The sequence below is a fragment of the Panthera tigris genome, chromosome B4, assembly GCF_018350195.1.
Source record: "Panthera tigris isolate Pti1 chromosome B4, P.tigris_Pti1_mat1.1, whole genome shotgun sequence".
Taxonomy (NCBI): Eukaryota; Metazoa; Chordata; class Mammalia; order Carnivora; family Felidae; genus Panthera; species Panthera tigris.
In genome coordinates, this window is record NC_056666.1 from 43,780,956 (window position 1) to 43,796,060 (window position 15,105).

At 38.3% G+C, this 15,105-nt stretch overlaps 1 protein-coding gene across 5 annotated transcripts; it reads right to left on the reverse strand.

Moving 5' to 3' along the window:
• Positions 1–1,684: 1,684 nt before the first annotated feature.
• CLEC7A (C-type lectin domain containing 7A) lies at positions 1,685–14,611 on the reverse strand. 5 transcript variants are annotated; one of them, XM_007093310.3, is made up of 6 exons: positions 14,222–14,524; positions 12,299–12,397; positions 11,334–11,471; positions 9,608–9,759; positions 7,478–7,596; positions 1,685–2,451 (listed from the first exon to the last, which is right to left on the reverse strand). In XM_007093310.3, the coding sequence occupies exons 1-6, from the start codon at positions 14,322–14,324 to the stop codon at positions 2,316–2,318; spliced, it is 747 nt and encodes a 248-aa protein (XP_007093372.1). In that variant the 5' UTR covers positions 14,325–14,524; the 3' UTR covers positions 1,685–2,315. The 5 variants fall into 5 exon arrangements, with proteins under 5 accessions (XP_007093372.1, XP_007093373.1, XP_007093374.1 ...); XM_015542534.2 differs by lacking the exon at positions 1,685–2,451 and adding an exon at positions 3,732–4,410 and having other exon boundaries at positions 14,222–14,539; XM_007093311.3 differs by lacking the exon at positions 11,334–11,471 and having other exon boundaries at positions 14,222–14,553.
• Between the last annotated feature and the right edge of the window lie 494 nt (positions 14,612–15,105).

Consider the following 15,105-nt stretch of genomic DNA (forward strand, 5'->3'; position numbering starts at 1 on the left):
CTAAAAGGCAACCAACGGAATGGGAAAAGAGATTGGCAAATGACATATCGGACAAAGGGCTAGTATCCAAAATCTATAAAGAGCTCATCAAACTCCACACCCGAAAAACAAATAACCCAGTGAAGAAATGGGCAGAAAACATGAATAGACACTTCTCTAAAGAAGACATCCGGATGGCCAACAGGCACATGAAAAGATGTTCAACGTCGCTCCTTATCAGGGAAATACAAATCAAAACCACACTCAGATATCACCTCACGCCAGTCAGAGTGGCCAAAATGAAGAAATCAGGAGACTATAGATGCTGGAGAGGATGTGGAGAAACGGGAACCCTCTTGCACTGTTGGTGGGAATGCAAATTGGTGCAGCCGCTCTGGAAACAGTGTGGAGGTTCCTCAGAAAATTAAAAATAGACCTACCCTATGACCCAGCAATAGCACTGCTAGGAATTTATCCAAGGGATACAGGAGTACTGATGCATAGGGGCACTTGTACCGCAATGTTTATAGCAGCACTCTCAACAATAGCCAAATTATGGAAAGAGCCTAAATGTCCATCAACTGATGAATGGATAAAGAAATTGTGGTTTATATACACAATGGAATACTACGTGGCAATGAGAAAAAATGAAATATGGCCTTTTGTAGCAACGTGGATGGAACTGGAGAGTGTGATGCTAAGTGAAATAAGCCATACAGAGAAAGACAGATACCATATGGTTTCACTCTTATGTGGATCCTGAGAAATGTAACAGAAACCCATGGGGGAGGGGAAGGAAGAAAAAAAAAAAAAAGAGGTTAGAGTGGGAGAGAGCCAAAGCATAAGAGACTCTTAAAAACTGAGAACAAACTGAGGGTTGATGGGGGGTGGGAGGGAGGGCAGGGTGGGTGATGGGTATTGAGGAGGGCACCTTTTGGGATGAGCACTGGGTGTTGTATGGAAACCAATTTGACAGTAAATTTCATATATTAAAAAATAAATTAAAAAAATAAAAAAAAAAAAAAAAAAAAAAAAAACTTCCAAATGTTAATCATCAAAAATAGTACGACACGTTTTGCCTTCTAGGATGTTAATACCGCAGCAATGGGATTGTTTTTTTCTATATTCATTACCAGATCCTTTTTGATTGATAGTATTTAAAAAGGAGAAAGCTTTCTTGTAAGAGAAATTCCCATACAACTTCACATTATACAAAATCTTATTAGTCAGAAATGTGGCAGACGTACTCTCTGAGCTATTTATATGAAAAAATAAATAAATAAAAAGATGGAGTTGCTGCTTTTTCATGATACTTTTTCTAAACAATTTTTTTTGTTACATTTTTATTTACTTTTGAGAGAGGAGACAGAGCACAAGTGGGGGAGGAGCAGAAAGAGAAGGAGACACAGAATTCAAAGCAGGCTCCAGGCTCTGAGCTGTCAGCACAGAGCCCAACGTGGGACTCGAACTCATGAGCTGTGAGATCATACCCTGAGCTGAAGTCGGATGCTTAACCGACTGAGCCACCCATGTACCCCAGAGACAGAGAAAAATTTTTTAAAGGATTTTTTTAAATGTTTATTTATTTTTGAGAGAGAGAGAGACATAGCGTGAGTAGGAGAGGTGCCGATAGAAAGGGAGACACAGGATCCAAAGCAGGCTCCAAGCTCTGAGATGTCAGCACAGAGCCTGACATGGGGCTTGAACCCACCAACTGTGAGATCATGACCTGAGCTGCAGTTGGTCGCTCAACCGACTGATCCACCCAGGCGCCCCTCATGATGCTTTTGATCATAACCGTGACCACATCGATGAACAAGATGATGGAATAGCTCTGATTGTAGTGAAGACGTTCTTTCTCATTTCTTCATTCAGCTGTTCAGAAATACATTTTGCCTTCCACTTGTGTCTGGTAAACTGCTAGAAGTGGAAGAAAGCATCATGGGAACACACCACATGTACTCCAGGGGCACCTTTCAAGGACAGAAAAATGAGTGTGGCCGGCCCAGAAATAAAGAGCCTTTTGAAACACCACGGATATGTGGCTAACTCCAGGTTAATGCTAAGTCAATGGTAGAATGGACCTAGAAGTTCAGCTGTCCCTACTCCACATGTAGGGCTCTGTTAACTAGAATGTAAGGCTGGTCTGCCAAAACAGTTGAAAAGTACAGCATCACAGACTCTCCATACCGTTTCTCAGTTAAGACTGAAGCTGGCTAAGCTCTCTTGATTATTTTTAGCATTTATTCTGACCTCCAGTGTCTTTCTTTCCTGTTTTGTTTTTTGCCCTTCTGGCTGTTACATACTTCTCTCTGTTCTTTACATCAACAGCCTCGTCATTTTATTGACAACTTCTTCTCACAAATACTGTATGAAGGCAAACTACAAAGTTGGTCATAAATTATTGATAGGTGAATCCACACGCAATCGTGAGATGAGTTTTCTTGAATTTCTGTGCTTCTGATCTGAAACCTGTTAAAATACAAAGAGGTGATTAGAAAGAACATAAGAAACACTGTCTACTGTCTATACAATGCTGAAAGAAATTGGCAAGGATATTGTGAAAAGAGTTTCTGAAGTGTCCATGTTATTGAAAAAGGAAATTTGAATTTACATTGCATTAGTTTTCAAATGGTAACAGGATAGTCTTCATTATTAACGCATAAAAATGACTCAAAAAAATTTTAAGAGAAACACTGATAGTTACATAAAATGAAATAAAGCTCCTGACAAATAAGAAAAATCGCTCAGTATCCCATAGAAAGTGCTTTGTTGATCTTTCAACCTCTCACCTAGAAATATATTTATCAAATGAAACAACAGGCTAGTGAAATTATCTTTGGGTGTATTTAGTGAACAGACCAATCAGAGGAGCTATTATTGAGAAATACCTAGCACTAATGAAGAATCATAGATATCGAGCCCATTTAAAGGCAGGGAAAACAGCATTATGTATTTTAATTCATTCTGAAGACAGAGTTGTATTACAATACCATGATAGACAATTATGATAATTATCATGGTAAGTGGGTGTATGGCCCTGTTCTCTTTGCTGAAATAGAACAGTTCTCCTGAAAGGGCGGCGTTTATCAGTCAAGCTTGAAGGGCATCACTGAGCCTCACCATAACAGCTACAGACTGGAACGCTTCATCTTGTGTATCTATCTCTTCTTGGCCCTGAGGCTGGAGGATTGAGAGAATTCTTTTGTAGAAATGACTAGGCTAAAGCAGGAAACAGCCTTGATTTAGGCCTCGTGGAAGAAAGCCAGGAATTGTAAATAGTGACAGATTAGATGTGAGAAAGAACCAAACTGAAACCATAGAACTGAGAAATTTACGACACAAAATTAAAAATTTAATGGAGGTTTTTAACACCAGATTAGTCATAGATGGGAAAAAAAAACTAGTGAACTCAAAGATATATGAGAAGTAAATATCTAAAGAAAAAAAAAGGCTGAAAGATTCAGGAAGAAGCAGAGAAGACATACAGAATATTGAGAATGGGTTTATAATGTATATAACTGGAATCCCAGAGGAAGGGAAGAAGCAACATTTCAAGCAAGTATGGCTGAGAATTTTCCAAAGCTGAGAAGACATCAGATTTTAAACATATGTTAACCTTCAAATAGATGACCTTTCAAAACACCAAACCAAAAAAAAAAAAAAAAAAAAAAAAAGAAAAGAAAAAAGAAAAACATGGCAATATCTTTGAATGGCCAAGACAAACAAACAACAAATTTTCAATTTTATGCTCAAAGAAAATATTTTTTGGAAAAATTGAAATAGAAACAGGTTTAGACAAACACAGAGAATTAAACTCTGAAATTTCCACTCTAAAAGGAATCAGGGAGTATTCTTCAGGGTAAGAAAAATGGTTGGTAGGAGAGGCAGAAGAAAATAAAAAGCATTACAAACCATAAATATGTGGAAAAATCTAGAGGAGATGACTATATAAATCTACTGTTTGTTAAGGCTGTATTTTTTATTGAGTCCAAGAGGGTCATCAATTGTTGATAGGCCATTTATTGACCTAATACTGTGAAATAAATCCATCCAGGATGGGAATTTAATAGAAAACCCTGCAGAAACTGGAAAACAAAGGACTAATTCGGTGCAGAAGTCAATGAAAATTAAAATACCGCACAGAAAAGACTGTCAGAAGTGCATGTCTCAGTCTCGCCACCAGGTGGAAGATGGGAAGAAAAAAATTATATTCCCCAAGAAGTTGCCCCAGAAGTAACTGCCACTTACATAGTTCTATCTGAATCCGTAATACCAGTGTAGTTTAAAACAAAACAAAACAAAACAAAACAAAACAAAACAAAACGAAAAACCAAGTAGAGTGTTTGAGTAATCTCACGTTTGTGGTGCCTCTCTCTGACTGGCAGAAACAAATGCTAATCCTTGACAGACTTCAACTTCAGCTGAGACCTACAGTGATTATAAAAGGACAGCAGTTGTAAGACAGGTGCCAATTGCAGAGATATTAAAATGTGGAAAATTTAATGTGAGAGCATTAAATAAACTCCACAAAAATAATAGCATGTAAATTGAGGAGAGAGTACACAGAGTAAAGTAATATTCTAATATTTTTTATATTCCCAGGAAGAACATTAAAAAACAATTAAGATTTGGGGCACCTGGGTGGCTCAAGTCAGTTGAGCTTCTGACTCTTGATTTTGCCTCAGGTCATGATCTCAGGGTCATGGGATAGAGCCCCGTGTCAGGGTCTGTGCTGATGGCATGGAACCTGCTTGGAATTCTCTCTTTCTCTCTGCCCCTCACCCCTGCTTACTCTCAATCTCTCTCTCTCTCTCTCTCTCTCTCTCTCTCTCTCTCTCTCTCTCACACACACACACACACACACACAAACATTTAAAATAAACCAAACAATTAATATTAGACTTTGATGAGTGAAGGATATTTGTTGTAATCTTTAGACCAACTACTAAAAAATTAGTGAAAGAGTAAATTCTAAATTATTATAAGAAAAAATGGGGTAGGGTATGCCTGGCTGGCTTAGTGGTTGAGCCTCTGACTTTGACCCTGACTTTGGATCCATGGTCATGATCTCACCGTGCATGAGTTTGAACCCTACATTGGGCTTGCCTGTGTCAGTACAGAGCTGTTTTGGATCCTCTGGCCCACTCCTCTCACTGACCTCCCCTGCTCATGGTCTCTCTCTCTCTCGCTCTCTCAAAAACAAATAAACATTTTTAAAAATCAAAGAAAAATGGAGTAATAAAAATATTAAACAATTCAAAAAGAGGAGAGAAAGAAAAGAAAAAATTCATAGGATGGACCATACACCTGTACAGTATAAAAATTCTAAATTTAAATGTGCCTAATAATACAGCTTCGGCACATCAACTAAAATGGTTACAGAATGGTAAGTAGAATCACAATGGGAGACTTTAATATACTTCTCTCTGTAGGGAAAGAAGATAAAAGATAAAAACCAGAGAATTGCAATCACACAGAGTATGTTCTCTGACCATAATGGAATTAAGCTGCAACCCAAAGCAAAGGGATAATTATAGAAACACACAGGTATTTATAAATTAAGAAATGCATTTCTAAGTCTACGGACCTATGGACCTATGGACTCTGCATGCAAATTAGAAAGTATTTGAACTAAATGACAATAAAATACATTAAATTATAGCCTTGAATGCACATATTTGAGAAAAAGAAAGAGGAATTTCATAAGTCAAGCATTCATATGAGAAATTAGAGACAGAAGAGCAAATTCAACACAAAGAAATTGAATGGAAAGAAATGGTAAAGATGAGAACTGAAATTAATAAAAGAAATTTTTTTAGGGGCGCCTGGGTGGCTCAGTCGGTTAAGCGGTCGACTTCGGCTCAGGTCATGATCTCGTGGTTTGTGGGTTCGAGCCCCGTGTCGGGCTCTGTGCTGACAGCTCAGAGCCTGGAGCCTGCTTCAGATTCTGTGTCTCCCTCTCTCTGACCCTCCCCCGTTCATGCTCTGTCTCTCTCTGTCTCAAAAATAAATAAACGTTAAAAAAATTTTTTTTTTAAATTTTTAAAAAGAAACTTTTTTAAAGGCACAGAGGAATCAATAAAACCAAAATTTCTTTCTTTGAAAAGAGAAATTGAATTGGAAAAGACACCTGAAAATAATGGGAGAACAGGCTCTCTCTCTCTCTCTCTCTCTCTCTCCCTCTCTTATACACACACACTCTCTCTCTCTCTCTCACACACACACACACACACTAATAATAGAAACTGAAAAGGAAAATATAATTCCATATTCTTCAGATATGACAAAGAAACTGACAATTACAGTGAAGAAGACCTCAGCACTTTGTGATAGTTAATTTTTTTGCATTAACTTGACTGGCCACACCCAAATTAACATTATTTCTAATTATATCTGTGAAAGTGGTTCTGGGTGAAATTAGCGTTTGAATCCGTGGATACATGAAAGCAGACGCAGACCCCAATATGGGTGGGCATCATCCAATCCACTGAGGGCTGAAATAGAACAAAGAAGCCTACAGAAGAAGAGTTTGCCTTTTCTTGCCTCACCGTGTGAACTTAGACATCTCAGGGTAGCTCGTCTCTACCCGAGTACTAGGTTTTATACATCAGCTCCCCTTGTTAGCACCCTTCCATACCTGAACTGAATTTATGACCACAGGCTCTCCTGGATCTCCGGCTCGCAGATGGCAGACTGTGGGACTTCTCGGTCTCCCTAATCACATGAGCCAATTCCTGATAGTAAATCTCCACGGATAAATTATTTCTCAATGTCACGTGTATCAGTCAGGGTTCTTCAGAACCAATAGGTGATCTACATAGATCTTTTTCTAAAGAATTTTGGCTGATACACACACAACAAGGAAGAACTTATAACTAAGCAAATGTAAACTATGTGTCAAAGAACTCTGTAAAATGTAAAATGTGTTGCTTTTACAATTAAGGATAACAGCATGCGGCACACGTATTTACTAGGCATGGGACACTGTGCTAAGTGATGTTACTTTCATCTCCTTTCTTTACCTTAAAAGCCCACCAGGTAGGTACTATTTTCATTCTCATTTATAGATGAGGAGGAAGGGGCTCAGGTGGGTTAAGCAACTTACCTAATTTCACACAGTGAGCGGACCAAGCGTTGGCTCAAGCTGAGAGCCAACTCCAAAGCCCATGCTTGTAGCCAGAGTTTTATACTAACAGTGACAGCTCCCCCTAACTGGACAGCTGCCGACATGTGCAAATGCCCTCCTCATAAGAAAGCTGAGGCACGTTTGTGTTAGCAACACTAGATGACCAGTCAACTCTTTTTGACTGTAAAGTCCTCCTCTACCATCTTCTTTTCTTTTTTTTTTTTTCCTGATTCACTCGTTGTCTCTCGCTATCATTTTTCTTTCTGCCTCTCTTTCTTATCAATGGCCCACAAATCAGATTCTTAACTGGTTGGCATGCTCTTAGCTTTCTGAGAAAGGGCATGAAGCTTTGTCTTTCCAGTTACTTACAAGTCAGAAGAGAATCTCGAGCCGTCCTCCCAGAGCCATGGTCCTTCAGTATGATGGCGAGAAAGCCCTATCCAAAATGAATTATCGGGTTGAGAAGACGCTTGCTTCATTATGAATTCCTGTAGGAAAACATAAATACAAACGCATGTCCAAGAGTGGTAGAGGGAATGAATTGACATAGATGATAGACAAAATAGATGGGGAAAAAACTCTTACAGACGTTGAAATAGAGACAGCAGATTGAATCGCTTTGATAAAGAATGCATGCATAGGCTGGCATCAACCTAGAGAAAAGTGCCAACCATCAAATGCCATTGGGTGTTTCCAGAAGCATATTTCACTCCTTCAGAGTCATTATTGTTTAATTTTCCAATGAAGAACAGATCCGTAACGTCAAAATCGTACAGCCTCCTTCCAACTTGCCCAACAAAATCCAAAGATGACAGAGCCCTTCCACAGTTTTCATGGATGACAAGCCACTATCTTCTCCTCAGATTGACTATATGAACTGATATGATTTTTGTCAAGAAATGCTCTGCAGAGTTAGATTAAAAAAAAAAAACCTATAAAAATAATTTAGTTCCACGGCGTGTTTTATGAATAAGTAATTTGAGGGTTTTTTTAAATTTTTTTTAACGTTTATTTATTTTTGAGACAGAGAGAGACAGAGCATGAACGGGGGAGGGTCAGAGAGAGGGAGACACAGAATCCAAAACAGGCTCCAGGCTCTGAGCTGTCAGCACAGAGCCCGACGCGGGGCTCGAACTCATGGACCACGAGATCATGAGCTGAGCCGAAGTCGGACGTCCAACCGACTGAGCCACCCAGGCGCCCCAGTAATTTGAGTTTTAATGATGACATTTGAATTGTTGACAAATGAGAGAAACATCTATGAGCCCAACCAACTTCCAGTGTCCTTCTCCTTCCTTGCCATAATCTACTTCCATTAATTTTCATGTGAACCACAACCGTTAGGTGATGTGGGACAGAAACACAAAAATTGAGAGGAAGTGAAAGCAAAGGTAGAAGTTATAGATTGTTTAGATGTATGGAGTGTTTCCTGACTCTTAATTCCTACTCATAGTCCAACTGAGTCCTACCCTTCATTCATGATGCATTATAAGTCCCACTTTTTCTGTAAAACTTTATCTGCACTGGCATGTCTCTGAATTCCTATGTCATCTATTGCCAATACGAGATATTTAGTTTTTAGCAGCTGTTGAGTTGTTACTTTCTTCTTACAAACTATGTAAGCATTGAACTTGCAAGGTTACTTTTTAAACCTCTTTTCCTTTCCCAGGATATTTCAAGGAGTAAATGATTTATAAATGTGTATTATTATTACTGCTATTTTCCTTGATAATAATGCTGACAAGGCAGGGAATTTTCTATTTTACTCCACCAACTTTAAGAATTGAAACCCAAACCCACAAAAATGAGGAGTGGTCTGATTATTACAGTCAGGCAAACTTGGAGTGTGTTTGAACAGATTTGTTTTAAAGTGAAACGTATTTACTTTTAGAATTAATTAATTTTAAAAAGCACATAGGAGCACTTGGGTGGCTAAGTCTGTTGTCTGTCTGACTCTTGATTTTGTCTCCGGTCATGATCCCAGGGTTGTGGGATCGAGCCCGTGTTGGGCTGAGCATGGAGTCTGTTTAAGATTTTCTCTCTCGGGGCACCTGGGTGGCTCAGTTGTTTGAGCGTCCGACTTCAGCTCGGGTCATGATCACACGGTTGGTGGGTTTGAACCCCGCAACGGGCTTTGTGCTGGCAGCTTAGATCCTTGAGTCTGCTTCGGATTCTGTGTCTCCCTCTCTCTCTTCCCCTCCCCTGCTCATGCTCTGACTCTCTCTCAAAAATAAATAAACATTAAAAAAATTTTTTTCTAAAGATTTTCTCTCTCCCTCTGCCCCTGTCCCATGCTTGTTCTTTCTCTCTCTATATATATGTATAAAATAATAAATAAACATATTATATATTTTACCCATTTAATACATGCTATTATTATAATTATGGAGGATATGAAAAGTGACTTTCTTTTAGGGAAAATTATCATTATCTGGAATCTACCTTTATTTTTCTGCTCACTAGAGACCACAGATCATTACAACTGAAGTCTACACTTACCAGTTCTTTTTCACTGTCTATCTTCAGGAGATTAGAGTGCAGTTGAGAGCATTGTTTTTTACTGCTATTCCAGGAAGCTAATGATGTCCTAAATAGGTAACAGTTGTTCTCATGTATGATCCAGTTAGGAGGACAAGAGTTGGAAAAAATTCCTGGAAATAAAAAGTAAATACAATGACGTTCAGATCATACCAATTTACTCTTTCAGTGCAAGCGACCATTCATCCCGTGGACACTTAATAATCAATGAATTGCCAGTGATATATTTCATTTTCAGTTCAAACTATAGGGTTATGAGTTTTGAAAGTTTGTTTATTTATTTTGAAAGACAGAGACAGAGAGGCAGAGAGAGAGAGAGAGAGCGAGAGAGAGGAATCCCAAGCAGGCTCCGCAATGTCAGCACAGGGCCTGATGAGAGGTTCTATCTTATAAACCGTGAGATCATGACCTGAGTTGAGACCAAGAGTTGGACGCTTCACTGAGCCACCCAATCACCTCAATAGGGATACAATTTTTATATAAGAGACCATAATAAAATCCTCCATTCATTTAAACTTTAAATATAAATTGAATAATTATAAACAGTGTTTTAAGCAGTCAGTCCTCCTTTCCCTTTTGATTTGTATTCTATTCTTTCAAATTCAGTCCAGACCTCCCTTTCTTCATGATAATTCTTAAAACAAATCAACTTAAATCAATCTTTGAGATATACAGTAATTTCATGTTAACTTCTTTTAGAGGTGTGAGATCCAATTAACAATACAGCTTTCCAAAGCAGAAAAGAATAAAAGCAATGATTCATATTACAGAATATCTCTGTTTTGTATCATTAGCTATGTGATACAAATAGTGAGAAGATATGGGTCCAGAAATGGAAAACTGAAGTCAAAATATTGTCACAGTCAATTATGACACAATTAGAAATAAGGGTAAAGTGCATATCAAACTGTAATAAAATTAATGAAATTGTATGATTAAAGAAAAACAAATATAACCAGAGTTTTTAAGAACATATCTATTAGGTCTATTTTTTTGGCATGTGCTCAATTTAGCCTCTTCATTCTTAGCACATTTTCCCTTCTTTCCTTTTTCTCTGCCTTTCTTCCTGACATCCTATTTCCTATTCTAATGACATTCCTTTAAAATGTCAATTCTGGGGGCGCCTGGGTGGCTCAGTCGGTTAAGCGGCTGACTTCGGCTCAGGTCATGATCTCACGGTCCGTGAGTTCGAGCCCCGCGTCGGGCTCTGTGCTGACAGCTCAGAGCCTGGAGCCTGTTTCGGATTCTGTGTCTCCCTCTCTCTCTGACCCTCCCCCGTTCATGCTCTGTCTCTCTCTGTCTCAAAAATAAATAAACGTTAAAAAAAATTTAAAAAAAAATTTTAAATGTCAATTCTGAAAGAGGAGAGAACACATTTCTTTCCTTTGCATCAAGTTATACCATCATCTATAGATCGAAATACATAGAAAGTGATCAATTAGTTACTGATTTCAAAAAAAAAATCCAACTTAGCAATGTCTGGCCAAAAGCATGGGATATTTATATCACTTTATTATATATATGATAGGGGCATACTATTGTGAGATAATACTGATATGTGCTTTCCCTGAATGCACAATCCCTGCATGTAAAAGTGCTCTCTTTACCCACCCTACTCCAGGTCTTAGCACCAATAATTGACCTTTCTGGATTAAGGATTCCACTCATCTTTTAACTCTGCCCTTGCCTGTGGTTGTGAAAGCCTTGGTAGGAGCCACACTGTCTTCTAAAGATGATTGTGTGGGTTGACTGTAGTTCTCTTTATTTCTTGATGGAAAGTTGTCATTCTTCAATGGGTTGCTCTCTGAATTGGGTCTCCAAATAGCTTCATATACCAACAACAATTATAGTGACAGAAAAAAAAAGTCATTCTACTATATTTGAAATTATAATTCCCAAACCCATATTTTTGTTGGAACACAAAGGATATATTCTTGATTCATGATAAATAGAGAACACATTGCTGATTGAGAGGTCAAGATAGATAATAAATAGTAGATAGTGATGATAGATGATAGATAAATAAATAGATGATAGATAGATAGATAATAGAATAGATGATAGATAGATTAAATAGATGGAAAGAAAAAAAAATAACTTCCATGAAGGTGTAGTAAAAATGAGAAAAAATCAAACAAGTAAAGAAAGAGTATGAAAGAGAAAGCAAGAGGCAAATGAAATAGAGCCAATTGGAGCATGACAGATTTGAAATAGTAATTAATCTATCCTTTTTCTGTTATTTAAAAATGAGAGCTCCTTGAAAAAACCCCAAAGGCACAATAATATGTTATTGACAATAGAATTTGTGAGATATAAAATCTAAAAGAACTCATTCACCCATCACAGAATGTCTGTTTAGTAAGGGCCTCAGGTAATTCCTGATATTATTCAAGGGAACTTAGATTAAAGATCAGGTACAAAACAATTTCCTTAAATCATAAGATTCATAAAAATAGTTATAGTCTCTTTTAAAAAATTTTTTAATGTTTATTTATTTTTGAGAGAGAGACAGCACGTGCTAATATACAGATTACGTTAGATTATGCATGTCAAGCTCTTAAAAGTGTGTCTGGCACAGTATACATGCTTATCAAATGTCTGTTGTTGTTGTTGTCGTTGTTGTTAATTTCTCCCCCCCCCCCAAATACTTACCCCTGGTACCCAGGACCACAGCTGCCACCAGTATTACCAAGCATAGGATTCCCAAGGTCACGGCAATGGGACGCCAATAAGGAGACGTAGCACAAGTTCCTAGGAAGCCAGAGGGAACAGAAATTAAATGCAGAAGTAGGGTAAATCACACAGCACTTCAGTTTTACAGTTCATCAAAATCTGGCACATTCTGATGTGAACCATTACACGCAAATAATCTAGTCATCTGGGATTATCTGAATTTTCTCTCTCCTTTATCATACCTCTTCAGGTGCCAGAACTGTAATTTCAGCACATGCCCTGACATCTGTACACTCCTAATTTTAGTTTCACATTGACGTCTCTAGGTCCTGACACTATCAGGATTTCTGAAATCCCACTCATTTTCTTTTAATTTTTTTTAATGTTTATTTATTTTTGAGACAGAGAGAGAGAGAGAGAGACAGAGCATGAGCATGGGAGGGTCAGAGAGAGGAGGAGACACAGAATCCGAAGCAGGCTCCAGGCTCTGAGCTGTCAGCACAGAGCTGGACGCGGGGCTCGAACCCACCAATGGCGAGATCTTCACCTGAGCCAAAGTTGGACGCTTAACCGACTGAGCCCCCCAAGCGCCCCTGAAATCCCACTCATTTTTATAAAAGACAGCTTAATGTGGAGAAATAGCATGGGTCCCTTAGGGCAACCTTCTCTTTTCAGTTATTTGTTGCATAACCTTGGGTGAATTACTCCCTCTGCTTATTCATTTCTCTTTGTGAAAAATTGGGTAATAATACCTCAGAAGATCGTTGTGGGAACCAAATGGGCTAGCACATAAAAGCATCTCGTCCAGAGATTACTAGGTCATTATACATAACTCACTGTTTGTCAACAAATACGTAGAAACATGCAACCTGACTCCCTACCTCTTACATCATCCAGTTTGCCAGTCCTCTTAAACCAGTTGAGCAAGAAAAGAATTGCATAAGTGGTAAAGGGGAAATGAGCAATGTGAATGACCAGAAAGCAGAGGAGTGCAAATGCTCATGTCAAAACTTGTGAAAAAAATCTTCTCTTGATAACAGGAAACTTATTTTATGTTAATGCACTGCAACAAAGACTATAGCTCTGCCTTTGACTGAGAATAAGCAGTCTAAGTGTTTCAGAGAATTGTATAATAGGAGAACCATAGAGGACACTAAATGGTTCATTCTGTGAAGAGAGAGATTTTTCAATCTCTTTCACCATTTTCACTCTTTTCATATTACGTTTAACACTCATATCCTGTTCATAGGATCTTTTCATCTAACACACCTTTCCTCTAACACACATTTTCATCTAACACACAGTTTCTAACGCTGGTATACAAAGACCCCCAACTTTTGATTTAAAACAAATCCAAATCAATTTCTTGTCACAAAAACCCACATCAGATTCATGATTCCAAACCCTATGACTTCCAACTTGCCTTTACCACTAAACCAAATATTTGGATTTTTTCTTGTCCATCTTCCATCGTTTTATTCTTCTGTTTCTTATCTTCAATATTCTGATGTTGTTGACATACACTTCTCGAAGTTTCCATGACCTCCATTCTACAATTTGCTCCTTTCTGCCAATCAAGCAACAAGCCACTCCCACTAAAATTTCTTCATCTTTGCATTCATCACACTTATGTACAGTTCCTTAGTGCCAAAGTGTCTATTTCTACAGAACGGAGAAATTGTAGGTATTTTCTGTCATCATAATAATTATTTTAAATACTAATAATTAGTCACCTAATATTTGCCATGAGGAAAGGCTTAGTACACTTTCAAATATCCTCAGTGATGTCTGAGAACCTTTTAAAAGGTTTTCCTCCTACAAATACCAAATCTTTCAAATTTTCCCCGCGTAAGTGTTTCAGTTGATGACAACAAGAATGTTGAAGGCAGAAAGAAAAAATACCTTTCTCTAAGACCACATGTCTCCCAGTGACGCCTTGAGAGCTGAAGTCTAAACGAGTATAACCATCTTCATCCAAATTTTCTACCTCAGAACGGTATTCCATTGTTCTACTGAGTCCCTGAATTGACACAGCATTTGAGAGATCCTTCCTCTGTTCTTAAGACAACTGCCCGCAGACAAAAGAGGATGTATGAGTCAAATCATGTGGGATAGTCACTTAATGAGTTTTAACAAGTTGAGCTTGAATAGTCCAATCCGATAGTCAAAGGCAGGAAACGAAAACAATGCCGTGTTGAGTTCCCATTTGTACCTTTAGTTTCTGTTTCTAAAATTGATGACTCTTAAGAAAATGACAACGCAACACAATAGATAAATCTTTGTTTCAGGCCAAATATAAGAAAAATGAAATACGACTTCATACATGCATTCATTTATTCATGTGTTTGCTCATTCACTAAACATTTATCAAATGTGCAACTTTTCAACTGGCAGGAGCCGGGGATGCAAGGATAGAAGATTAATGTGAAGAAGCTCATTGCCTGGGGCACCTGAGTGGCTCAACTCGTTGAGCATCTGCTCTCGATTTCGGCTCAGGGCATGATCCCTGGGCTGTGGGATTGAGCCCCGCATGGGGCTCCGTGCTGAGAGAGTGGAGCCTCCTTGGGATTCTTTCTCCCTGGATTCCACATCTCTTTCTCTCCATCCACCCCTCCCCCACTCATGTGCGAGAACAATCTCTCTCTAAAATTAATTAATCAATTAAATTTTACTTAAAAAGCATAGTGCCCTTCATATGAGGAAGAAGAAGAAGAAGAAGAAGAAGAAGAAGAAGAAGAAGAAGAAGAACCAGCTCACTGCCTAATAGAGGAAACCTACAGATAGGT

Bases quoted from the DNA above. Each gene is read 5' to 3' on its own strand.
- CLEC7A (XM_007093310.3), bottom strand. From the start codon at position 14,324: ATGGAATACCGTTCTGAGGTAGAAAATTTGGATGAAGATGGTTATACT. The intron at 12,398-14,221 runs GTATTTTTTCTT...CTGGCTTCCTAG, and splicing joins ACATGTGGTCTTAGAGAAAG to GAACTTGTGCTACGTCTCCT. The intron at 2,452-7,477 runs GTAAGTAACTGG...GTATTTTAACAG, and splicing joins TCGAGATTCTCTTCTGACTT to GTTTCAGATCAGAAGCACAG.